Genomic DNA, 27,537 nt, shown 5'->3' with positions numbered 1-27,537 from the left:
AAAATTGGTATCTAATCCTAGATTCAAATCGCGAAAAATTTACAACGGGAATTTAACACTTTTTAATCTAGATATAAAATTAATAAAATTCAAAAAACCTATTTACGTTGGTGCAACAGTTCTCGACCTGTCAAAACTGTACATGTTCGAATTTCATTGAAAATCTTCTATAATGATAAGCTGTCAATTTTGTAAATAGACACTGATAGTTTTAATTATGACATACAAACACCTAACATCTACGAAGATCTTAAACATCCTTCTATGCTTGGATATTTCGACATTTCTTCCTATCCTCAACTTAACAGATTGGGAATTCCTTCCCGCAACAAGAAGGTTCTTGGCAAATTAAAAGATGAGTGTAACGGTGATATTATTGTTGAGTTTGCTGGTTTGCGTTGGAAGATGTATACATTCAGAACATAGAGTAGCGTCGCGAAGAAAGAAAAAGGAACGTGCAAAGATACCGTGGAAAGCAAACTAAAATTCCAGGATTATATTTGTTGCCTTCATTCACAGTCGAGGATACTTCGAGAGGAAAATAGAATACAACGCTCAAACCATGAGATTACAACAGATAAAATTAAAAAATAGCCCTGGATCCACACGACGACAAGGTGTATTCTCGAGTGTGGAATCCATACTTTGCCTTGGGGACACTTTAGTTTAGAAGTTAATAATAATTGTACTCAACACATGTGAAAAAATAAATCTAATATTAAACCAAAATTTTGAAAAAAAAATCTACACGCAGTCTAATTTTTTATATATTATTCTCTCCTATTAAAATTTTTCTTTCACTCTTTCATTTTTTACATCATAAACATATCCACAATTAAAATTGCACTACATGTAGTATTTTCAGGTAGAGTTTCATGGAATTCACATATCAATTTTATATTAGTTCAATCATTTATAACTACTAATTTTCTTTTTGATGCATGATTAAAAACATTGGTCTGTGAATTATGAACTCATCTGGATTATAATACATCTCTATGTTTCCTTCAGTTACTCTTTTAAATGCACTATAAGCTTCATATAACTTCAAATTATCTTGTTCTGCAATGTTTAAATTATAATTTTCACGAGGGGACACCTCATTTCTGCCATTCTTCAGATACACATTTTTAACTTTACAATTATCAAACTGACTGCTATCCTTTTCCTGATTATCATCTTTCCTTGTTTGATACAGTACAGCTACAAACTCTGCCATGTCATATTGCAAAGATTGGAACTGATTAGTGAGATGAAATTCAAACAATTTACCTTCCACAGGCTTCTGAATGCATTGATAAGTATAAAATTGAATCGGAATTTGAGAATTTTTCAAAATGTTGGCTTTGTATTTCAAAGCATAATTAGATTCATTTTCAACTATAAGCATTCGCAACTCCATAGCCTGGATCACACATTTCGCAGCTTCGGGTAAATTAGCATCATTAGCTGTTCCATTAGCATTCAAAGATTTGTATCTCATGATGGCATTATGATCATTGGCATTGATCATCTGCGAAATATGATACTCAAACCACCTTTCCACATAATTTCTTTATAATCAGAGAAAAAACGAAATAGCAATCTCATGGGGAACACTACTGTGTGACTTTTTGCTTGAATTTTTGTTCCAGCTAAGAACCCACCAACTTTATAATATGCACTCTCTGCTTTGGACAGTTTTAATGTCCCCACTGTAGTGGATGTAATTCCAGGACAATCAATCCTTTCAATAACTGTACCATGCTTTCTGACTTCAATTTGAGAAAATAAGAATGGAACAAAATTATCTGTAAGTTTTATATTAGCTCCATGGAGGGGATATTCTTCGCCATTACTTTGTTTTACAATATCAAATTTTAGATACAGATCAGATCTATTTTGATGAATAAAACCCATCCCCACCGTGATGTCATACTGTATCTCTTTATTAGGCTTATTCAAATTTGCAAATGTCCTACTGTTTGGAGGGAATTTTTGGTATTTATTTATATATTTTAAATATTAATTTATATTATCGCAGTGCTATTAGAACCGGCAAAATCGATGATTTCATTTTTCTCATTCGTAATTGTTATCTCTATGTAATTAACTTTATCAATAGAAACAGGGAAATAGACTGGTGGGATTGGGTAATAGAAGATATGTTCCATAAATTCCGAATTAGGTTTAAATGTAGCAATGATACTTGTCTCCTTGTGACTGCCAATCGAATTTTCTTCTGCTTTGATAATCATACCTGTGGCATACAGCTTTTTGAAAATCTTTTAATTTGATGTTTGGTATTTTACGTAATATTCTGAGCATCGTAATGCAAACACGGACACATATAATTTGATCGAAATCATGAATACGATCGTCAGTATTGTAAATTGGTTGTTTCAAAATAGTACTTTGTAGGTATCGTCTTTTATCCTCTTTTTTATCAATTGAATATCAGTTTTTGACATATTTTAACAATTTTTTGTCGATGTTTTAGCGTTTAGCGATGTTTTAGTACAATTTTCCTCCTTTTTCCCACCTCGTACTTACGTGATATAACTTAACCTATTCATTTTTTTATTACGTGCTAAACTACACGAGAGCCTCTACGTGCTTTGACCTACTTTAGAGTAGACCCAAAAAGACAGTTCTGGAACCGAAAGTGAGGCTGGGTGAGGTTCGCCTCAATGGTTTTCTCTTGTAAGGCATAAGCCTCATTTTCTCGCAGTGTTGCCAACACTTTACTCGAAAAAATCACCAAGGTTTTTTTCTTGGTCTAACCTAACCTAAATCAAGGAACTGGCGAGCCCTTTTTTTATGGATTTAACCTCAGTGGTAGCATATTTTGACGATTTTTTGTTGATTTTATAGCGTTTGACGATTTTTCAGTACAATTTTCACCGCATCTAATTTTTTTTCCACTCATACTTGGTACGAATGCCACGATCTTACGTGATATAACTTAACCTATCCTTTTTTCTTACGATATTTTTTTTACGATCTTCAGTGACCTATCATTTTTTTATTTGCAATCTTTTACGCACCGAACTAACTTACATTGGATTCCGCGTTTGTTTTAATATTTCAGTATTTTAAAGTTTTAACATGTTTTATATAACCTAAAAAATGTGTGGATTTTCTTTTAGTATTAGGCAATTTTTTTTTACGATTTTTTTGAAACTGTTCCGTCACCCTCTCGTTCTTCATGTCGTACGCGAAGGACTTCTCGGCGACCAGGATGACGCTGCACCGGTATCCTCGGGCAATGGACTGTTGAACTCGCAGACGACCTTGATGTTGGTGCGATCGTTGAACACCACCTGCTTCCGCTTCGTCGTGTTGATGACGAACATGGGTTTTTGTGCTTTGAATTCGCTGGGCGTGTAGTACATGTCGACGTTTCCCTAGGTCACGCGCTTGTAAGCAGAGTACGCTCCGTAAAGTTTTAGATAATCATCTTTTGTCATGTCGAGGTTGTAATTTTCGCGCGGGAACACTTCGTTCCTGCCATTCTTGAGATAAACGTTTTTGATCTTGCAGTCGTCAAATTTGCTGGAATCTTTTTCTTGATTCTTGTCCCTCCCGGTCTGAAAGAGTACAATGACGAAATCTGGCATGTCGAACTGTATGTTGTTGAACTGCGTCGTCAAGTCGAATTCCATGTGACTTCCGGACGCTATTTTCTGCACGCACTGGTAACCATGAAAGTGAATGGGCACCTGTGGACTTTTCAAGATCTCCGCTTTGTACTTGAGGGCGTAGTTCGTTTCGTATTCCAAGATCGGCATTCTCAACCCCATGCTCCGGATGACGCATTTGGCTGCTTCGGGTAAAGTGTTAGGCAGCGACTTGATACCGTCCGCGTTCAAGTTGCTGTATCGCATCAGTGCGTCGTTATCGTAGGCCGCTCTTCGAAATGTGATTCTCAGTCCTCCCTTCCACATGATCTCCTTGTAGTCCGACTACAAGATCGAAAAATCAAAACATTCGAGTACAATCTCCAGCAACGCGATGAACATGAGAAGCATGTTCTTCTCGTCCGTGAGAGGAGCCAAAATCGAATTCACCAATTCGATGATGGGTGGATTGCCTTCGTACCTGCTATCCAAGCGCAGAAGGCTCGAAACAGCCGAACCCATGCAGATGGATATGTATTTTTGTTGCACGTAAGCCTCGAGTATCGAGTTGAGGACGTTGTTGTAAAGTTGAAACTTCGTACGGAGGGAGGGGGCAGTAATGAAAGGTTCGACGAATTCCCGCACCAGAAACTGAGAGGTGAAATGAAACTGTACGTTCTGGTTCTCGCTGTCGTTCGCAGCATCCGTAGTCGCCACCGGTTCCGAGTCGACCTCCATCGCGTTCGAACGATTTTCGGCATCGGCATTCAATTTACCCACCAGATCCAGAAAAGCTTTTCTTTCTTCGGCCAGATGGATCGCTATTAAGGAAATGCTTCTATCTCCGAGCATTGCATCGAGCATGTCGTGGCTCGGATAGCGTCGTTGAAACGATTGACAAAAATTGCAGCCATTTTTTTTCCTAACAACAAATACTTTAAAGTTTACTATATATAACAAAAGCGAAGAGAACTGCTTACACTTACCGGCAATTAATTGTAGAAGTAGAAGTAAAGTTTTGCAGTTTGCATGTACTAGGCTACTGTTAGCTGGTGGTGACAAGCATCGAAAACGTGAAAGACAGCAAGTGATTTTTCCTTCAAAACATTTTCAGTTTTGTTGTAAGATTCGACCCAAATAACAACAAAATTGATGCGCGAGGAAAAAAAAATGACCAGGATGTATAGACAATAACGACCTGCTGAATGTGCATCCAACGAAACAATGGAAAAACGGTACGATAACTCTAAACTTATTTTTCCGTCGTCGAACAACAACGGGGGAAAAAAGGATTGCTTGCTCTGCATGTGTTTTCTGGGTCGCGATAATTTTTACACCAACAAAAAATCTGGTTTCACACGGATGAACTTCGAGTCCGAGGGGAAGCCGCGACCGGCGAACGACAGCCCTAACTCCCGCCGACATGAAGAACTCCCTCGTTCTTCATCTCCGCCTCCCGATCATCAAGCAAGCCAAGCAGCTTCCTCTTTTTCTAGTTTTCTAGGTCGATACAGAATAGCGGTCGGGGACGATATCCCATACCGGCGAACGACAGCCCTGACTGCCGCCGATAGATCTCATGATTCTCTCGCATTTTCTTTCACACTCCAAATCTAAGCGCGGTGGAAAAAATTAGTGGATGCAGAATTTTATCGACGTTTGGCGAGTTGATAGTGGTTTAGAGAGGAAGTTGATCCCAAAGGAGATCGGCGGATGGCGGTTCGGGCTGCCGGCAAAATAAACATTTGAAATCTCCAAGGCGTATTTTGCATATTTTTTTCAAATATGAACACGTTAAAACTGAACTGTCTCGGATTTTTTAGTTTTGTATTCGCCCCGAGAAATTCTATATAAAATAATATACCTGGAAATTATATTCACGTTAAGTTGAATTTTAATTTTTGTAATCACCCCGAGAAATTCTATATCAAATAAAATACCTGGAAATTATATTCACGTTAAGTTTAATTTTGATTTTTGTAATCACCCCGAGAAATTCTATATAAATAACATACCTGAAATTCTGTTAAAAGTAGAAAGAATTTTTGAGTTTTGTAATCACCCCAAGAAATTAAGAAAAGAAAACAGTTGAACGTGGAAGTGAAAATCAAACCGTCATTTTCTGCCATAACGGATACCATAGTCGAGCATTTGTTGCCCATTGAAAATATACTTGGACACGTTCACAGTAATCTGCTCAGCGTCGATACAAAAATCGTCAAATTGTTCACCTTGCAAGCCATCGAAATCAACAGCGTACCCAATCAACAGAGAATCTCCACGTTCGTCGAAGGTAACAAACTGTACATGTTACATCCTTATCATCCGTATTACAAGTTTCTCCTCGATGTCACGATTCAGATAAACGAATTTTCGTACTGGTCTCACGGCAGAAAAGCTAGCATCCCCATCATGACGTTGATATCGAATCGTGGTGTCCAGAAAGCAGGAAACATTCCTCTGGCACGTTGGAACGAAACTCACAACATATATGAAATACACGAAGACGAAGATCTTACTGTTTTTGACGTGAGTGTCGGCGATAAGCTGATCATTCAAAACACAAGCGAGGTGCCACCCTCTTTGAATCCCATCACGCTCGTGCTTCTCTTCAAACGTAATCTCTAAAAAAAAATGTGTAGGCAAGCCATCGTCGAAGAATGGTAACAAAGGGCATCGATGACCTCTGGGAAAGTGACCTCGTGGAAATGAGCAGCGGAAACTTTAAAAATTTACATAAATTGAACAAGGGCAACAAGTACCTCCTCACCGTCATAGACACATTTTCGAAATTCGAATGGGCAGTACCTTTGAAAGCGAAAACGGGAACATGCGTCACGGAAGCATTCAAATTAATTTTTCGCGAAAGCGGCAGACGACCACGGATTTTGCAAACAGACAACGGTAAAGAATTTTACAACGCCATATTCCCAAAGTTTATTCAAAAACATGACATTCGACATTATTCGACTTTCGGTCACATCAAAGCCAGCATCGTGGAAAGATTTAATCGAACCTTGAAAACACACATGTGGAAACGATTCACGCTTCGGGGAAATTACAAATGGGTCGTCATCCTGCCGGAACTCGTCGACACCTATAATGATACGGTACACAGAACTATAGGCATGAAGCTAGCTGACGTTACGAAATCTGACGAGCAGCGTTTAATTTCTACAGTTTACTGTCCAAAGTACACCGACTACCAAGAAATCAAAATTCAACATTGGAGACCAGGTGAGCATCAGCAAATTCAAACGCACCTTCGAGAAGGGATTCACAAAAAATTGGAGCACGGAACTTTTTGCGGTGGTTCTAGTTTTACCCGGAAACCGACACACGTATATAATAAAGGATAGTAGCGGCGAGATTTTGAAAGGAAGATTTTACGAAGAGGAACTCTCTAAAACAAAACACCCCGACACGTACCTCATCGAGAAAGTATTGCGTAGGAAAGGTGACAAACTGTTTGTCAAATGGCTGGGACTTCCGGAAAAGAGTTGGATCGATGCGTACGAACTGATCTTGTAAGTACGTGGAACGTGGTGAATCGTCTACCGGATTCGGAAAGTCAAACGAAAAAAAGAACGGCGAGTTGCTCCCCGACAGCATCCGCTGTCTAATCGTAGGTCCTTCAGGGTGTGGGAAAACGACACTGCTCGTGGTCAATTTTCTCCTCGCACCGAATTGGTTAGATTGGAATAACAGGCACCTGTACGTGTTCTCGAAAAGTTTGGAGCAATCCAAATACCAGTAACTGATGAAACTGTACGATGGTCTTGACATTGCAACGTTCGCTTTATGAAATAAAACCACTCGACGATTGTCGTGAAAATTCAGTCGTTGCGTTCGACGATGTCATCCTGGAAAATCAAAATGAAATTCGCAACTTTTTCACGCAAGGTTGTCACAAAGGAACGGATTGCTTTTACCTAGCTCAAACGTTTTCCAAAATTCCAAAACAGTTACTACGCGACAACGCTAATTTTATATGTTTGTTTCGTCAAGATCACACCAACCTCAAGCACGCGTACGATGACTACGTAAGCGGAGACATGAATAACAATCAATTTTCTGAACGCTGCTCTTCTTGCTGGAAGAGTGACGATTTCGGATTCGCGACGATCGACATGACGAGGAAACCCAACGACGGAAAATACAGAAACAAAATCAACGACTTTATAAACGTTGCAACGTTGTGAGAAACGACGTGCATAAATAACGTTATGACGAAACGAAAAATCGAAGACGAAAATCTTAAGCTTCGCGATTACCTCACGAAGAGAAGAAAAGTCAAGATCAACCTGTGATCGATGCCATCAGCGATCTAGGTAAAGAAATTAAACGTGTCACGGAACAAATTAAAATTTGATCAACGAACTCGTACCACTTGCAGCTAAAAGTTACATTGTACCCACGCCCATTTCGAGCATTCCTTCGACGCCGCTCGAACTGAAGGAAGTACCGGCACAACGTCGAGTCATAAGCAGCACGTCGTCTTCGGATATGATCGAGTTGGGACCGTTGGCACGAGGCTACCAGTGCACGGGGAAGTTCGACAAGGATGAAGTGTTTGGATTGTATCCGAGCATGGAAATTAACGAAGGCGTCGTGTGGAAGATTGGGAAATCGAAAGTCACCTTCGAAGGTAACGACATTAAAGTTAATTTAGGCGATAAAATTAGTTGGACCAGGTATCCGGGTACGGTGGGACTGTAGGAACTCGTTGCCAAAAAATATCCGAAAGATTACACCGACGAAAATTATCAGAGTTACAGGGAAATTCTAATCATGACGGATGCCATGTACCAGAACAACAATGCCTCGCAGAATAGGGTGAAATCGAGCAGCGGTGAGAAGTACAGGAATCTCATCAAACCGATTAGGAACGAGGTGAAAAGTGGAAGCGGCGTCAAACGCTACAACACGTTACCCAAAGAATTCGTTTGGGTGGACGACGTGAGGAAACTCATCGACCGATTGTTAGTGATAGCCGGTGAAGAGAATGCAGGCAATCGTAATTTTCTTCAACGAGAAGGTTGGCATCCTGGACATGATCAGCACGAAACTTTCCAACTTCAATTTGAACGACGACAAGGGCATATGTTACTTGATCAAAATTATCAACACGCTGCCTCCGAGATTCTGGAACGTGGCCGAAGGAAAGGGACTCGTGAACGACATCATCAACAAGTTACCTTTCGAGATGCATTTACCTGGCTACCAGTACTGCGGACCGGGTACCAAACTCGAGAAAAGATTGGAGAGAGGAGACAAGGGTGTGAATCGTTGGATGCGGCATGCAAAGATCACGACATCGCTTACAACACTCGCACCGATCTGGATGCACGTCACGAAGCAGACAAGAAATTGGAAAATTCCGCTTTCGAAAGATTCGTCAGCAGAGACGCATCGTTGGGTGAAAAAGTTGCAGCATTGGGCACCACCATCGCCATAAACACGAAACAAAAATTTGGGTGGGGTATATAAATAAATAACATACAGTAAAAAAATAATAATAACAACATGTCTTGTATAACCGACTTACCGCCCGAACTGCTATGTAAAATATTCAAACACGCTTTAAACGGAGATTGCGAGGATGTTGAGAAACTTGTAATCAAAGCAAGAACAACGCCGGAATTTCGTATCCCTTGTGAAATGGTTTTCAAGGACCATCTTCGGGAGATTAGTGGCATGAGGTGCGGTGATCTCGACACTGTTTTTTCAGCTGCAGGGGAAAAATTAAACGACAGGATGGACGAACTTCATTAGGCGAGGCAGGGGAGAAGACGATACAAGGAAGATTGGCGCAAGTCTAATCAGGAGACCGATGATATCATCACGCACATCATCGCGTTTTCCAAAGCACGAACTTTTTTCCAATCTAAAAATGTACAAGTAAAAAAAAAACAACTTAATATATAAATAACACAAATCGTGAAAATAAATCTACGAGATCAAAAAAAATTCTTCGGTATATAAATAACACATTGTGAAAAATTAAAAATTCTATAACACACACACCCTGAATTTCTCTTCGATATGACTGAAAAAATGAGTGACCTCCAAGCATTAATACAAATGCTAAATTTGTCAGTCGAGTATATAAAAATTCAGGAATTGGAAGTCAACAAACCTTACACAATAACGTCCGGTCCAATTTTTTCTACCCAGTATGGTCCCAAAGTACGTCTGTTGCTCAACGGACAATACAGTCTATTTTTACCAGATTGATACGCTAACATGTTATCCGACGAGAAGCTATCTTTTTTAATCTATAACAAAACTCGAATCGTGTACAAGGGGACAAAGGAACTTGTTGGTAAGAAAACAAAGCACGTAATAGAATTTGTGTAACGGCTGCGCAGAGTATATAAAATAAAATACCTTGAAAAAAATTACACGGGAGGGAAACAAAAAAAAATCTCAGAACATAAATATATATAAATAACATACCGTGAAAATAACATGAAGCCCAATGGTGTCGTGTACCAGATACCATACTCAAGTCTAAAAAATCAAGGTGCCCTGGATGGCTTACTCACCAAGAAACAACGCGAGAAGAAACGTTCTTGCCTGTCCAAAGGACATGGAATGAAATTGCTGCTCAGCACATCTCAATTGAAAAGATTGCAGACTTCGCGGAAACAGCAAAAGACAGGGGGGGTTCATATTCAGCATCCCGGCCACCCTGGCAGCATTGAGGGCCGTTGGAAGTTTGGCTGGGTGTAGCGCCGCCATCGCGAAAGAAGAAGAACAAGGCGGAATTGGTAGAAGAGAAACGTCACAACCTGCCCATGGAGAAGAAGCGGAAGGGGGTCATGAGGAAGTTTTAAAAAAATAAACAGCACTCACCAACCGAGACATTGAATCTCTGATCAAACCATTACAATTCAAACACTTCAGAGGCGTTTTCATGTCCGATTCGTTACCTTCAACTGTTAAAAATAGAGAATGTGGAGTAGTCAACTTGGACAGTCAAGGAAATCCAGGCAAGCATTGGATATGTTACCACAAAAATGCAAACATTAACAATGCATTTGTTTTCGATTCTTTCGGAGGTGTTCCACCTACAAATTTAGTCCATTATCTGAAAACGAACAACCTATACTACAACGACGAACGCATTCAAAATTTCGGAGACGTGAACTGCGGTCATCTCTGCCTCTCCATGCTCACGTTTCTCTCTAAAATAAATAAGCCACAGGTGGAAGATTTCCAGAAAGCATTTTGGAACCTAAGCATCACGATGGGCGTGTTCCAACTCACGAGCGAATCTTCGATCTTGAAACTCACGCTGCACGACGTCATCGTCTATCCTAAATCCATAGCTCTGCGTACATTCTACAGCATGTACCTCATACCTAACGTCACGCAGAACAACAACAAAATTAGCGTCGGAAGTGAACATATCGTCGTCACGTCAGGTCAATACAATCTTTCTACTTTGCAAGCTCAATTACCTAAAGGCACGTACCTTTCTCAAAATTCGGTCACGCACAGAGTCGAAATCGTATCGGCGAAGGAGACCGTTCACCTGGGCACTATAGGAGAACTTTTAGGTTTCGAGAACAACACCAAACTCGAAGCTGGCATCAAGCACTCGGGAGCAAACATTCCTAAATTTCTAGCCATCGAAAATTTGAACGTTCACTGCAACCTGGCCGAAGGAATGATCACGAAATCCGACGGATTAGGAAATCACAAGCAGACGGGAATCATAGCCACGTTCAAACACAGTTCCGAATTCATGGAACCGATCATCTACACACCTTCTTCGCCGTTCTATTTTAGAGTATGTCGCAACCGCATAGACAACATAGAGTTGGTGGTGACGAACGAGAAAGGAGACGTGGTGGATTTTGCAGGTGCCACGACGACGGCCGTCCTGGAGATCAACATATAATAAATAACACATAGTGAAAAAAATGGAGCAAATCGAAAGTTACGAATTGCAATTTTTCCCTCCCAACCGTCGCACGTTCGCAAATTTGAACGAAGCGAACAGGGAAATCGAATACGACGTGGACGTAGGCGACGGGTTCGTTAATCCTCACAGAGCAGACCTTTTCCTTCAATTCGACTTGGTGAAGAAGGATAGCGGAGACGCGTTCCCCGCAGCAGCAAATTTGATTCTTCTCGGACTACAAGGAGATCATGTGAACTATCGTCGTTGTAATAAATTTTAACATGTTTCAAGTAACGAATTGATTCCCCTCCAAAAGAATCGAAAATAAAAGCATTTTTACTTTGTTTTAATAGCATATCCAGTGAGTACCAACGTTTCCTTACTTGTCCAAATTCACCACGCGACATACTCGAGAGTGAGGACGACCTTTAGGGAGAGAATGAGACATGAAAAATCCCTGAAATGTTTAATTTTAAATATTTTAATTAAAGATTCAATGTTTTGTTTGGCAAGAGATTCTTCTATTTTTTAATTTTCTGAGTGCTCTAAACTTCACACATTTCCTATTTTTATTCTCCATGGCTAATTTTATGACGCTTTTGCTCTTCTAGTTCTGCCTTATTTTATTTCGAATCAATTACAGTTTTGGCTATAGCAGCACTGCCCCCGGCTAAGCTCCCAACTGCCCCTAATCCAGCCAGGATAGCTGGAATCCTGAATATGAATCCTCCACTGTGTGTTTTCTTTCTTATATTTTGCAATCGTTTTAATTGTGGCGTACTGAGTAATAAGTTCATTCCATTTCCTTTGGCTATACATTGCCTCGTTTTTTCTTGTAATTTTTTAGTAAAAATCGAATTAAGTTTTAAATTTTTAAGATCGTGATATGATATTTGGTATACAATTCCTTTTGCTTTCATGTTTTTGTTGTTGTTATTATTGTTTTTCAAATAATTTATATTACAAACCCCACCCTAATTTTTGTTTTATATTCATAGAAATAGTTGTACTAAACGCTGTTATTTTTTCACCCAATGATGCATCTCTGCTTGTTAATCTTCCAAAAGCTGCCTCTTCCAGTTTTTGATCAGCCACATGACGATCATTCAGATCTTTGTGTGTGTTGTATGCAATATCATGTTCTTTACAAGCTGCATCCAGAGGATTAATACCTCTGTCCCTTCTTTCTATTCGTTTCTCAAGTTTTGTACCAGGACCAGAATATTGGTACGTGTAACTCGAACGGAAGTTTATTAATAATATAATTTACTAAACCTCGACCCTCTGATATATTCCAGAATTTAGGAGGTAAAGTATTGATAATTTTAATTAAGCATCCAATACCTTTAGGATCGTTTACAAGAAAATTAGCTAATTTATCACTGATCATGTTTACAATACCCATTTTCTCATTATGGAAATTATTGTTCCCAGCATTTTCCTCCCTTGCTATAACCAGCAACCTATCTATAAGTTTCTTACATCGTTTACCCATACAAATTCCTTAGGTAGAGTATTGTATTGTATTATACCACTACCGGTTTTGAGTTGATTCCAGATAGGTTTTATCAGATTTTTGTATTTATCCCCGCTGCTCGATTTCACACGCTTTTGAATGGCATCGTTATTTTGGTACAAAGCATCAGAGAGTGTCAAATTTTCAGAGTAACTTTGATAATCATCTTCTGTAAAATTTTTTGGTTGTTTTTTGGCAATGAGCTCCCATAGCTCTACGGTACCAGGATATCTGGACCAGCTGTTTCTCCCAACCAAATTAATTTTTATGTTGTCCCCTTCGAATGTAACTTTAGATTTGCCAATTTTCCATACCACGCCTTCATTAGCCTCCATAGTTGGATACAATCCAAATACTTAATCTTTTTCGAATTTTCCTGTACTCAAATAATCAATTGCCAGGGGACCAACTCGATTTTCTCTGATTATTCTATAGCTGCTTTAGCAGGTGGTTCCTTAAGTACCAGAGGAGTGTGGATACTAGATAATGGCGTAGGAGGGAAATCTGCATAATTTTTAGCAGTAAGAAGTACCAATTCATTGATGAGGTTTTTATTTTGTTCTGTAACACTCATAACCTATTTACCAAGACTACCAATTGCATCGATAATAGTTTCGTCTTGACGCTTGTGTTGTTCGTAAAAACCTCGATTCTCTGATTTCCAACCTTTGAAACGTTTGGACAAGTACTCTCGTAATTTAGAATTATCTTCAATTTTGTGTTTCGCCATATTTTTTTTGATTAATGGTTATTTAATATCGTATCAACGTTTAAAAAGTCGTTGATTTTATTTCTGAACTTACCATTCTTAGGTTTACGAGTCATGTCGATAGTAAAAAATCCAAAATCGTCCCAGTTCCAACATTATGAACAGAATTTTGAAAATTGTTTGAAATTTAAGTCTCCTCCCACATAATCATCGTATACATGTTTCAAATGAGTAAATGAAAGCAGTATATTTCTTTGTGACGACCCTGTGTAAAAAAAATCTAATTTCATTCTGATTTTCCAGAATAACATCATCGAATACCACAACAGAATTTTTCAAACATTGGTCGAGAGGTTTTATTGTTGAAGCAAATGTAGCTATGCCCAGTCCCTCGTAAAGCTTCATGAGTTGTTGGTATTTCGGTTGTTCTAAACTCTTTGAGAATACATACAAGTGTCTATTTCTTCAATCTAGCCTAAATGGGGGCAAGCAATAAATTATCAACCAGTAAAGTAGTTTTTCCACAACCTGATCGGCATGCAATGAGGCATCTTATGTTATCAGGTAACAACTCTCCATTTTTTTATTACTTTCCACTACATCTGGTAAACGCTGTACCACATTCCATGTTGGTGTCAAAGAATCACCTGTTTTGCTTCTATGCAACTTTTGTCTAGCAGACCTAACCATTTCACATACAATTTATTATTTTTCTTCTTCAATATTTTCTCGATTAGATATGTATCTCGATATTTTGTTTTACTAAGTTCCTCTTCATATAATCTTCCTTTCATTATTTTGTTATGATTATCTTTTATGATATATGTATTTCTATTCCCTGATGAAACTTGAACCACTTAGAATAATTTCGTACTCCAATTTTTAGTAAAACCCTTCTCGAATAATTGTTTATATTTACTGACCCTTACCTGATCCACTATTTTAAACTTTGGCTTCTTGGTAGTATATGTATATTTTTGACAATAAACAGTAGAAATCAATCGTTGCTCATCAGACTTGGTTACCTCAGAAGGTTTCATGTGAATAGTACTGTGAACTGTATTGTTGTAATCATGAACTAGCTCGGGTAAAATTTGCACCCACTTATAAATGCCCTGTAGAGTAAATTGAATCCACATGCGATTTTTTAATGTTCTGTTGAATCGTTCCACTATACTAGCTTTCAGATCATTGTATGTAGAATAATGTTTAATAATATGTTGTTGCATTAACTTAGCAAATGTAGAATTGTAAAATTCTTTCCCCCTATCTGTCTGTAAATATTTTGGTATACTTCCCTCACTAAACATCGACTTAAAAGCCTCGGTAACACAAGTACTCGTCTTGGAATTTAAGGGAACAACCCATGCATATTTGCTAAAGGTATCAATAACTGTAAGCATATATTTGTAACCATGATTTATCTGATCCAAATTTTTTAAAATCCCCCTTGGAGGGGCCATCTCAATAAGATCAGCCTGAAACAAATCATTTATAACCTTTGTTACTACACTTAATCGCTTGTAATTGCGACGGGCTGGTTTGTTTAATTAATGAACTGTATCTTGTCTTGACATCGAGTTCGAAGTGAGAATATCGCATAAAATGGATTGTCCTCAGGGTATAACCGATTTATGTAAAATACTAGCTTGTCACCAATTTCAATATCAAAAACTGATAATTGTTCGTCGTCATGTACTTTATATTTATTGGTAGACTCATCCCAGTATGCAATAGGTATTTGAATTGCATTGTGTATACCATCTTTTCGCACTATAGTAAACTGAGGTACTTCAATATGTTTTCCATGTTTTAGGAAACTAAACTTCAGAAATCGTTAACTTCCATCAACAAAACATTCATGTACCTGAGTGTACGGATAGAATTTGTAAAAATTGCTAGCATTGACGTACGTCCAGTGCCCTCTAGCATTTGGAACACTTTGTAACTTAACAATTACCATAGAATAAAATTGCCGAGTATCTACGTCATCTAGTCTGCTTAATACCGGTTCCAAGTGTTTGTTGATAGTACGAACCAACTCATCGTAGCTAGGTTTGATTAAAAATCAACATACAGTTCTTTATATTCCTCTTTGAGATCGTGAAGTTGAGTAGCAAAACCTGATAAAGCAGAATCTTGACTTGCTTCAAGAGTAGTAATTTGTAACGTAATATTAGAAATAATCTCCTGTAAATTTTCTACAAGTTTCAATTTATATCTCTGGGTAGCAAGATGGTGTTCTTGACTTCTGATTTCTGTAAATAATGCATGTAGTTCGTTAATTATTTGATTGTTGGGGAGAGTAGCAACAGTTTCTGTGATTTGCGAAATTTCTGCTTGAATGTTTTTGATATCCTCAGATTTAAAAATTCGATGTACTGCTCTCCTCATAGCTCTGATTTCCTGAGAAGTAGGCAAAGCAGCTATAGTATTCTGAAGTGTGGTAAGAGTTAATTTTATAGCATCAAGTTCTGTTGCATTACCTGTATTTTTCAAAATTTCTTGCATTTGCGTTATGTCATCCTGCGTAGGTGTATACTGTTGCAGTGTCTCTAATTTACTGTAAACGTTGTCAGTAAGATGATGGAAATGCGATAATTCTGATTCAGTATTCAAGATCAACTTGCTGTTGAACTATAGCTATAATATCAGTAATGCCAGGCATTTTCGATTCCAGAGTTTCCTGTACATTTGTTAGCTCATTTCTCATAGTTGCCATAGTATCTCCTATGTGAGTTATTGTACCTTGTATCTTCCCAAAATCTTCATAAGTCTCCAACTGTAATTTGATGCTGGCAACGCTCCGAACAATAGCATTTAATTCAGAAGATGAAGGTAAATTATTGATAAAATCTTCCAATGTCTATAGTTTCGATTGAACTTCTGTTATAGCTGTATGCAGTTCATTTGTCTGTAACTCAGATTTCATACTTTGCAATGTAGGAACTTTGAAAGATTGAAACTGTTCTTGCAATTTAGCAATACTAGCATTTACCTGCTCATATTCTTCTTTTCATTTTCTGGATGATGGTTTGCAGTTCGGCACGAATACTATTTGCTTGGTCATTTAATTGCTGTTTCAGCTGTTCGGTATTCGTTCTGTGGATTTGTCTAAATTTATCAAGTTCTTTTTTCAACTTGGCAATATTGTCTTGTAAGTTCTGAAGATTATCTATTGAAGCTAATTTAGTATATTTCTCAAGCAAAGATTTGAGTTCTCCATCAATTTTTACTATAGAATCAATCAGTTGAGTTTGAAGATTTGTAATTTCTGCTTGAATATTTAGATTTAGCGAATTATGTAATATTAATAAATCTGATTTCAGTTTCTTTAGACGTACATCTAATCTAGCAATCTCGCTGGAATTATCTGGAATCTCCTGTTGCCTTCTATTACCAAATATATCCATGCTTTTTATTAGGTATTTTATATATTAATAAGAGGATAGATTATTCTTATTTTCATAAAAAGGGTAATCAATTTATCACACTCTCTAATTATCTCAGCATACAAAAATTCTCCAGCTTCCACATCATGAGAAGTATCAGGAAGTAATGTACTATGTTTATTTCTATACAAATTTCGACCTATGTACAAAACTGCCGCATTGGGTGGAGACACATTTATTTGAATTTTCCCACTAACAGGGAACTTATATGATGATAAGTTATTATTAAATACAAATAAGTGCTTTCCAGTATCCTCGTCAACATGAGACCAAATACTATTCAAGTGAACAAGAAGTAACCCTTTCAATTGATTATAAATTTATCTAAATACATCCATGTTTACTGGAATTCTCTCTACAGGCTGATTATGTTGTTGCTTTTTAAACCCAAAAATATTCATAACGTTTTATTTTATATTAGCTATTTTTTATTATATATAAAATATATATTTGTACTAAGTATAAAAAAATTAATAAATACATATAGTTAAAAAATATCGCCCTGTGCTTAGCACGTGAAAAATTGTATAGAGGAGCACTGCAAAAAACACGTCCGTACTCTTCAACTGATCTTGCAAACCTGACTAATCTGTCACGTCACATCTTATCATGACAGGTTAGTATTTTATTAAGTTTAAGTTTTTTGTAAGACTATTCCTCAGTATGTTTGGTCTTTAGTATTATTTATATGTTGGTATATATTGTAAAATATCAAGAAAATATCAGACTCTGCTACTATCGCAGAGTATTTTGGTGTGGTATTTAGATAGCTTGCATATATTCAAATAATGTAATGCAAAAAAAACTTTTAAGTAGTCTAAAAACATCTGAGACAAAAAGCTAATAAGAAGACACCGTGTCAAATACAAGTCATTATAATATTACGTAATAACCTGTTTCCATAAACGTGATGCAACAAGTTACTTTCCGTGCTATTGTAATGTTGCGTATTGATATGCAATAAACTGTTGCATAACCGTGATGCAAGCAATAGTTTACCTTCATAAAAATACAATAAAGGAAGTTTAATATGAGGGCATCACAATATTATGTAATGTTACGTACCTTAACTCGAAAGAAATTATAAAACTTATATCAAATACGAGATGAGAAATCACAGATTTGCAATAGTATAAAATCGAGAAAAACATCATCAAAATACGTTTACCATTGTGGTTAAAATAATAAAAAAACAATAGATCTCGACACTCGTATCAAGTACGAGGTGAAAAATCACAGATTTGCAATAGTATAAAATCGACAAAAACATCATCAAAATAGGTTTACCATTGTGCTTAAATTAATAAAAATAATAGGCCTCGTACCAAGTATGGCTTAGAAGGAATATGATTATACTACTTACGCTATCGTCATCACCATCGGATTTGTTAAACAAGATAGATAATCTACACAATAATTTACATGCTCTTAACAAGTGGCTCACTGCAAGTGGCTCTAACTTTTATTTTTAAAAGTAAATTATGATACAATTAACACCAACATTGGAAATCAAAACATAATTTATGCATCAACGTTTACAAATTTAGGCCTTACTTTCAATCCAAATTTTTCCTGGTCAGCCATATCTCAGCGCAATGTACAAAAGCACTAACAGTAATGAGATCACTCTACAGGAGGAGGGTCTTTTTCACTAGAGAAACGAAATTATATCTCATCGGAACTCTAATATATCCTATTTTTAATTACTGTGATGTGGTGCACGACACAAATTTACAATGTAAAATATCAAACAGAATACAAGAAAAATACGGAATTCTTGCATTCGTTACGTTCTCTCGATCACGAGAAATCAGTACATCCTACCCTTGTCCAATACATACAAAATCATTAACATGTCTGGGCGACGTCTTCTGCATCAGTGTTATACAATATATAAGGTATTAAAATTGCAAACACCTAGCTATCTCCATGAGGAACTGACATCTAGAAATTCCATACATTCATACAATACTAGAGTCCGGCGAAAAATCTACATTAATCGCCACTCGGCTGTCAGTTTCGAAGGTTCCTTCTCACTCTGGTCTGCAAAGGTTTCGAATGCTCTTCCCGATTATGTTTCTTTTACAACAACACCAAATAATTTCAAAGAACAAGTCATATTATTTTTATTGCAAAGACAAAAATTGCGCATTAGCTCGTACGGCTAAGCAACAGGAATCAAGTAATGTAAAACTATCTATTTTGCAAACACTTATCTGACACAATGAATATTTTAACTTGTGTGCATGCTATTTTAGTATCGATTCAGAAATTGCGTATGTACACGTGTTTGTGTATGTGTGTGTGTGTTAATGTATCTGTCATTGTATTCTCTCTTAATTTTATTACTTTTCATTTATGTCAAAATCATTCATGTTATGTTATATATTTGATTTCAGTATTATAAATATATTTATTTTAACTTTTATTCACCAGCTTTAGGTGGTAGAGCAGCCCATGGCTGAATCTCGCTCTGTAGTAAATAAAAAGACTTTTGAATTCAATTCAATTCGATGTTGAAACATTTTCAAAGCCGTAGATTTTGTTTCTGTAATTTCCGTAGTTTGGTTTTCGAGTCATATCGATTGAATTAAATCCAAAATCGTCACTGTTCCAAAGTAGAGCACAGAATTTCAAAAATTGATTGTAGTTTAAATCTCCTCCTACGTAGTCATCGTAGACATGCTTGAGGTTAATGTGATTTTGAGGAAACAAACAAATAAAATTAGCGTTGTTGCGTAGTAACTGTTTTGGAAATATGGAAAACGTTTGAGCTAGGTAAAAGCAATCCATTATCCTGTGACGACCTTGAGTGAAATTTGATTTTCTAAAATTACATCGTCAGACCACGACAGAGTTTTCGTGACAGCTGTCGAGTGGTTTTATTTCGGTTTCGAAGACAGTTATGTCCAGTCCCTAGTACAGTTTCGTACGTTGCTTGTATTTCGATTGTTCCAAATTTTGGAGAATACGCACAGTTGGCTGCTCTTCCAATCTAACCAATTCTGTGCGAGGAGAAAATTATCTACCATTAACGTGGTTATTCCACAATTGGAAGAACCTACGATTAGACAACGAAAGTTATTGGGTAGAAACTCGCCCTTCTTTTTTTTCAGTTTCACATTTGAAATCTGTTCTTTTGAAATCTTCATCACATTCCACATACTCACAAGATCACTTCGTTTGTATGTATACAACTCTTTTCCGTAAGTCGGAGCTTTCAAGTTCTGCGAAGGATATCAGAGACGGGATCTCATCCCGAAAACTACCGAGTTCGTTTCGTAGATCGGCCACTGCTCGATTGATCAGAAGTATGTCTTCGGGTGCAGGGTTGGTTTCAAGTTGGATCTTAATGTTAGAAATAACATTTTGAAGTTCGTTCAAGCTAGCTTGGATGTTTGTTTCCTGTTCCTCAAACTTAGTTTTTAGTTGAATAATGTCTCTGGATTTTTGTAGGTTAGATAATTCCTCTCGCAGGTTGTTCAATGTTTCCTGAATGCCGCTCAAATTTTCCAAAGATGCTAAATCAGCATACTTGGCGAACAGTGATTTGAATTCCGCTTCGATCTTCAGGATCGGATCCACTAATGTTTTCTGCAGACTTGTGATCTCATCTTGTAGGCTCGAGGACAGAGTGTTCTGGAGAGTCAGCAGGTCGCTGCGAAGTTTCTTCACTCGTTGGTCGAGTTTTAGAATTTCAGTGTTGTCGGGTGGCTCGGCATCCGAGTCGCCTCTGGAGTGACCGAAGACATTGTTCGGCATCTTGATGGATCTTACTGTTTACTTACAGATTTGAATCAAATCAATGGCCCCAATGTGTATATAATAGCCTATTGCATATCCCTGAAAAGTTGGCTTTCCCTGTTGCAGAAAAATGTCGCAGCCACAAGACATCCATTGCGTCGTCAGTTCCGAAGACGAAACAACCTCAAGTTTCCTGCCCCTTCTGTAATATCCCGCAAACCAAGTCCAACCTAAGTCGTCATAAACAAAGATGTATTCAGCGGCCTGGTTCGTCGAAAGAACCCGCCCGCATCACCAAACCTTCCCCAACATCAAGGAAAGTGATAACAACAGAAAATTTGACCGTCAATCAGAAGAATGGGGTAAAGCGAAAGCAGTCTTCAAACGATGACTAGTTGAGCCATGGAAAGAGAACGAAGATCATAGAATCGGCTGAAGCACGCGACCCAGAATGCATTAAGCCGAAGAGGACGGCCTTCAGGAATATGTTGGCAAATTACAGCCTCAGCAGCGAGAATAGGGGTTTGCCCTGCAGTGCCGAAATTTTCCTGGAGGAGAAGAAAGCAGAAGTGGTTAAGATTTTGGTTTCCAATCTCAACAAGGGCCCCTTCAAATTCAACATGGTTTTGGATTCGTTTTTCCAGAAGCATTCGTCGGAACAAACTCACGTGTTCTCCAGTAGGACAAAGCAAGAACTTCTGCTGGAAAGTGATAGGGAGGTGATAAGCGAACTTTACGACAAGTTAATGAATGAGATCGTCCGGAAGCAGGAAGAGTTTCAAGGTAAAGGATCGGGTTGGAGTGTTTGCAACACTACACACATCATCAACATCAACATAAGCAAATACAAGCCTCTTTCAGGATCGACTTACATGAAGCTCCCGCAGGTGATCAAAAACAAGAAAGCCGTTCTTAACATTGAAAACAACAACAACCAGTGTTTCAAATGGTGCCTCCTGGCCCATTTGCATCATAAAACAAAAAACTCTGCGCGCGTAAGTTACAGCCAGTACGAGAATGAATTGGATGAATATTTCGAAGACGTTCCATTTCCTGTGCAGCTGACAAAAATCGAAAAATTCGAAAAAGCATATCAACAAAAGAACGAGATTCCAATCGATGTAAATGTGTATGGATATACAATCAGCAACAAAAAAGTAAATATTTTTTCGCTTCGGATCAGCAAAATTGTAGGTGATGAGGTGAATGTACTGCACATGCTGTTGATTAAAAATGTGAAACAGCACCATTATTGCCTCATCCGTGATCTTTCGAAGCTGGTCAGAAGCGAGATAACAAAATATGAACATAAAATCGAAATCTGTTATCCATGTATGTCATTTTTCAACAACCTAGGTAGGTTCAAGAACCGCCAAGGAGAGGCTGCAGGAACACCTCAGAGAATACCTGCAGCATCAACCATCCAGGTGCGTGTTCCCTGGTGGTTCTCATTTCTTCAGAAAGTACAAGTCACAGCTGGAGGTCCCCGTTGTCATCGTTGCGGACTTTGAGGCATTCTTGAAGCCCATGGCGATCTGCGACCCCGATCCTGCAAAATCATCAACTACTGCCTACCACGAGCACATACCTTGAAGTTTCGCATACTACGTGCACTGGATGGCAGGAGCGGACGAAGATAGCAAGGAACCGATTGTTTACCGAGGACCCGAGGCTGGAAAACGCTTCCTGGAATTCCTAGTCAAGGAAGTGGAGGAATGAAGTGATGTTTTGTTCAGGACTAAACCCATGAATGATCTTACCGAAGACGAAGAATTGAGGTTTGTTTATGCAACACATTGTCCAAATTGCGAATACAAATTTGATGATTGTGTGATAAAAGTGGCACACCACAATCATGTAACGGGTCAATACATCCGTCCATTATGCCATTGATGCAATTTGAAGCTTCAAACGGCCAAGTTTGTACAGGTATTTTTCCACGGGCTAAGCAATTATGATCTTCACCATTTCATCAAAAAGGAGGGCTATGACAAAAAATCCATCCGTGTGATTGCCGAGACCGATGACAAATACATTACTATCAGCAAGTGGGTGAATATTCCACCGGGATATCATGGTAAGATGAGCAAAATGATCCCCTGCCACGATGAGTGCACGTTTGGCAAGAAGCCAAAATACAGAAGAATTGAAGTTAGATTCTTTTATTCTCAACGCTTTCTCCAGGCTAGCCTCGAAAAATGCGTCGCCATGTTGGACGTGCCGGAAGTTACCAGAGATCATTTCCCAGATGTGTCCTTGGACGCTATTCGAAGGAAAGGAGTGTATCCATATGAATACGTCGACGGGCCCGAAAAGTTCGACGAGACAGATCTTCCGTCGAATGAAGCTTTCAATTCAACCTTGAAGGACTCCGTGTGTTCCGACGAAGACTACGCGCAGGCCAAACGTATGTGGAACGAGTTTCGATGCTGCTAGCTGGGTGATTTCTACGATCAATACTTGAAGCTGGACGTGCTTCTCCTATTCGACGTGCTCCAAGCGTTTCGTCAAACCGCTATTCGTGATTACAAAGTCGATCCTGCGCACTTCGTGAGTCTTCCGGGATTCACATGGAATGCCATGTTGTATTACAGTAGCATCCGATTGCAACTTTTCGCGGAAGATCAATGCGACATGCAGCTTTTCATCGAGAAATGTATCAGGGGTGGCATCGTGAAATGTTGTTTAAGACATGCGAAAGCAAACAACGAGTACATGGGAGACGAGTACGATCCCAATCAGGAGTCCAGCTACATAATATACTTGGTCGCCAACAACCTGTATGGTTATGCGATGACTCAGAAGCTGCCACAGTCTAATTTCGAGTGGTCGGATATCACCGAAGAAGGACTGAAACATCTGCTTCAAGAGGATAATTTTGAAGGATCGACAGGATACTTCGCGGAGGTAGACTTGGAGTATCCTTCAGAATTGCACCAGCTCCATTCGGATTATCCTCTGGCGCCTGAGCTAAAATGTCCTCCACGCTCCAATCAAGCAAAACTGCTTCTGACGTTGGAGAGGAAGGATCATTACGTAGTGCACTGCAAACTGCTGAAATTCTATCTCCAGCAGGGTCTTGTTTTAACTAAAGTGCACAGAGTTTTGAAATTCACGCAGGGCAAATGGCTGGAACCCTACATAAACATGAACACCCAGAAGCGGCAGGTAGCGACATCTGACCTGGATAAGGATATGTATAAACTGATGAACAACGCCATCTACGGAAAAACAATGGAGAATGTAAGGAAATACAAGGACGTTAAGATAGTTTCGGACGAAAAAAAATGCAGGAAGTGGGTTGCCAACCCACGCTTCAAGAGCAGGAAAATTTTCACCGAGAACCTGACGCTGCTTCATCTTGACAAATCCTGCATTACGTTCAACAAACCGACGTACGTGGGGGCTGCAATTCTCGAACTGTCGAAACTGCAAATGTACGAGTTCCACTACAACATCATGAAGCCACGATACAAAAATCAAATCCAGATCGCTTATATGGATACTGACAGTTTCGTTTATGTGATGAAGGAAGATCCGTACAGAAGCATGGTAACCGAATTGAAGGAACATTTCGACACTTCGGACTATCCACAACCGAACCCCTACCACATTATGCCAAGAAACAAGAAAGTTCCCGGATTGATGAAGGACGAAATGAACGGTGAGATCATCAGAGAGTTCGTGGGACTCAAGGCTAAATCGTATTGTTTCAGAACGACCGTCGCCACCATCAAGAAGTCCAAGGGAGTTGGGAAAAGCACTGTTCAGGGGAAATTAAACGTCGAGGATTACATCGAATGCCTGAAGAAGAAACTCCCCATCCTGCGGGAAGATAGGAGGTTCCAGAGCATAGACGATGATGTGAAGACCGTGAAACTGAACAAAGTGGCGTTGGATGCAGAGGACGACAAGAGAAAAGTTTTGAACTGCGGCATTCACACCGTTCCATGGGGCTATTCACCAATCGGAGAGAAGTGCAAATCATGCAATAACTGTAATTACTAATTCTAATCCTGTAACAAATCTACTTCACACGCTTCTGTAAATATTTTTTCATTCACTTCATTTCCAGCATCCATCTATTTTTATTTTTTTTGCTGAAATAAACAGCAGTCTCATATTACCAAAACCTTTTCTTTCCATTTATTGTTCTATCCCAATGTTGGTCTTGGGGTTGGCACAGAGAGAACAGAAGGCAGCAGCTGAAGCAGAATGCAGTTCACGGATAGCAGTAAGTAAATAAATAGACATAATAAAATAGGAGTTCTTCGCAATGAGTCCGAAAGGATTGGCTTATCGAATCCCTTACTCGGAACTCAAAAAGGTTTCGGGCATCGATTATATACTCACGAAGAAGCAACGCGAGAAGAAAAACAAATGTTTAAAGAAGGGACACGAGATGAAGCTCCTTCTCAGCAGGCCACAACTAAGGAAGTTGCAAAAATCTAGGTCAAGAAAGCAGGGAGGCTTCATTTTCAGCATTCCCGCGATCCTCGTTGTTCTCGGAGCAGTGGGAAGTCTCGCAGGTGGCAGTGCGGCGATCGCGAAAACCGTGATCGATGCCAAGAAGAACACAAAAGAGCTCGAAGATCAAAAAAGACACAACCTTGCCGTGGAAAGCAAGATGAACGCTACTGGTTCCAGATTGAAGAGAAGAAGAACGAAGAAGCAAACCACCGCAGCAGCGTTGAAGAAATTCAACCTTAAAAAAAGTGCTCCTTTCAAACGAAGATATTGAGTCTCTAGCCGAATTGTTCAACGTTATAAACTTCAGAGGTGTGTTCATGTCCGATACTTTGCCTGCTAACGGACCCCGAAGTGGCGGCGAAAGCGGAGTGGTCAACTTGGATAATTCTCTCAACCCGGGAACCCACTGGGTATGTTATTGGATTGCCGAGGACGGAAGCGCTTTCGTTTTTGATTCGTTCGGTGGCGTTCCGCTACACGCGCTTGCTAACTACCTGAAATCGACGTCCGAAATATTTTACAACGACGAAAGGATGCAGGTCTTCGACGAAGTGGTCTGCGGTCATCTCTGCGTCGTAATGCTAGTCATTCTTTCGCAACTAACCGGCAGCGGCGACTCGACATCGTTGGAAATGATTCAGAGAGCAACGGATTTGATAAAACAATAGCGATAAAAGAAAAATGCTAGTCCTGCATTTGTCCAGCGAGACTTCAATCCTCAAACTGAAACTGCATTACGATGTAATCAGGAGCACTCTGCAACAAGAGGCGTTAGGCCTCGTGGCTTTCTACAGCATGTACTTGATTCGCAACGTCACCGAATACAACAACACCCGCCACGTGGGAAGCAAGAAGATCACCGTTTCACCTGGACAATATAACCTGACTACGCTGCAAGCCCAATTGCCTTCGAACGTCATCCTCTCCGAGAGTTCAGTCACTTATCGTGTGGAGATCACGTCCACCACAGAAGAAATAAACCTCGGATCCATCGGGGAGCTCTTGGGTTTTCCTAACGACAGCAGGTTGGCGCCGGGAATCAAACACGTCGGGTCCTCTATTCCCAAATTCCTGTCCATAGAAACTTTGAACGTACATTGCAACCTGTCTCAGGGCATGGTTGTATCGACGGACGCAAATCGGGACCAAACACACTAGGAAACCGGTATAATTGCGACGTTCAAGCCCAATTCAGAATTCCTGGAGCCGATTCTTTACGAAGCAGTCAAACCGATTTTTTTTCCCATCCAGCACGACAAGTTCAGTGAAGTAGAACTGACTATAACGAACGAGAAAGGCGAATTGGTGGATTTTGCCGGAGCCACGAGCATTGCCGTACTGGCTATCTTGTAATAAAATAGACGGTTAATCGAAATCACACGATGGATCACGTAGAAAGTTATGAACTGCAGTCCTTCCCTTCCAATAGAAGGACGTTTGGCAACCTCAACGAACCGAACAAGAACATCGAATTTGATGTGGATGTTGGTGACGGGTTTGTACATCCTCATCGCGCTGACCTCTACATCAGACTCGAAATTGTCACCAGGGACGAAAATGTAGCTTACCCCGCAGGAGCCAACATCAGACTCATAGACAATTTCATCCCTCACCTCTTCTCCCAGGTGGAAGTGACAAAGCATGGCACAGTCATCGACAGGATGGATAACCCCGGACTAACTTCGACCATCGTGGCGACCATGACGCTCTCAAAGCCAGAGAGTTCGTACTACAAAGCAGCGGGTTTCGAAACCGACAACAAATTACCCGGCAAACTCAGCACCGTGCTATTCCCTCTGAGACTCCTCTATGGATTCTTCTCCGACTACAGGGAAATCATGTGGAAGGGCGGTCTGAGGGTCAGAAGAGGGTCAGAGAGCGTCCAACGACAACAACTTGTTTCTGCGATGGCAATCCGCGACGGCTGGGGGCACCGTGGACGAGGCGAGCCTCCCGTCCGAGGGTAAGTGCGTGATAAAATCCATGGAACTTCGCATGCCGATCATGGAATACGAAGCTAACCACGCCACGAAGATCAAAGCAGAAATCCTGAAGAACCCGAACATCCCGCTCGAGTTTCAGATGTACCAATTCTTGCAGAGGACAGTGTCCGGGCGATACTTCGAGTTCGACGA

The 27,537-nt window shown here is 39.4% G+C and overlaps 1 protein-coding gene across 1 annotated transcript; it reads left to right on the top strand.

The window, feature by feature from the left end:
• Positions 1-23,566: 23,566 nt before the first annotated feature.
• On the top strand, positions 23,567-24,940 carry LOC145979632 (uncharacterized). Its single transcript, XM_083112598.1, has one exon. It carries the CDS (start codon positions 23,567-23,569, stop codon positions 24,938-24,940), a length of 1,374 nt encoding a protein of 457 aa, XP_082968724.1.
• Positions 24,941-27,537: the final 2,597 nt, after the last annotated feature.

Source organism: Lepisma saccharinum, chromosome 26 (assembly GCF_977018435.1).
Source record: "Lepisma saccharinum chromosome 26, izLepSacc3.1, whole genome shotgun sequence".
In the NCBI taxonomy this organism is placed as follows: domain Eukaryota; kingdom Metazoa; phylum Arthropoda; class Insecta; order Zygentoma; family Lepismatidae; genus Lepisma; species Lepisma saccharinum.
Note: the sequence above shows the minus strand (reverse complement) of the source record. Positions and strands in the feature narration are given on the sequence as shown.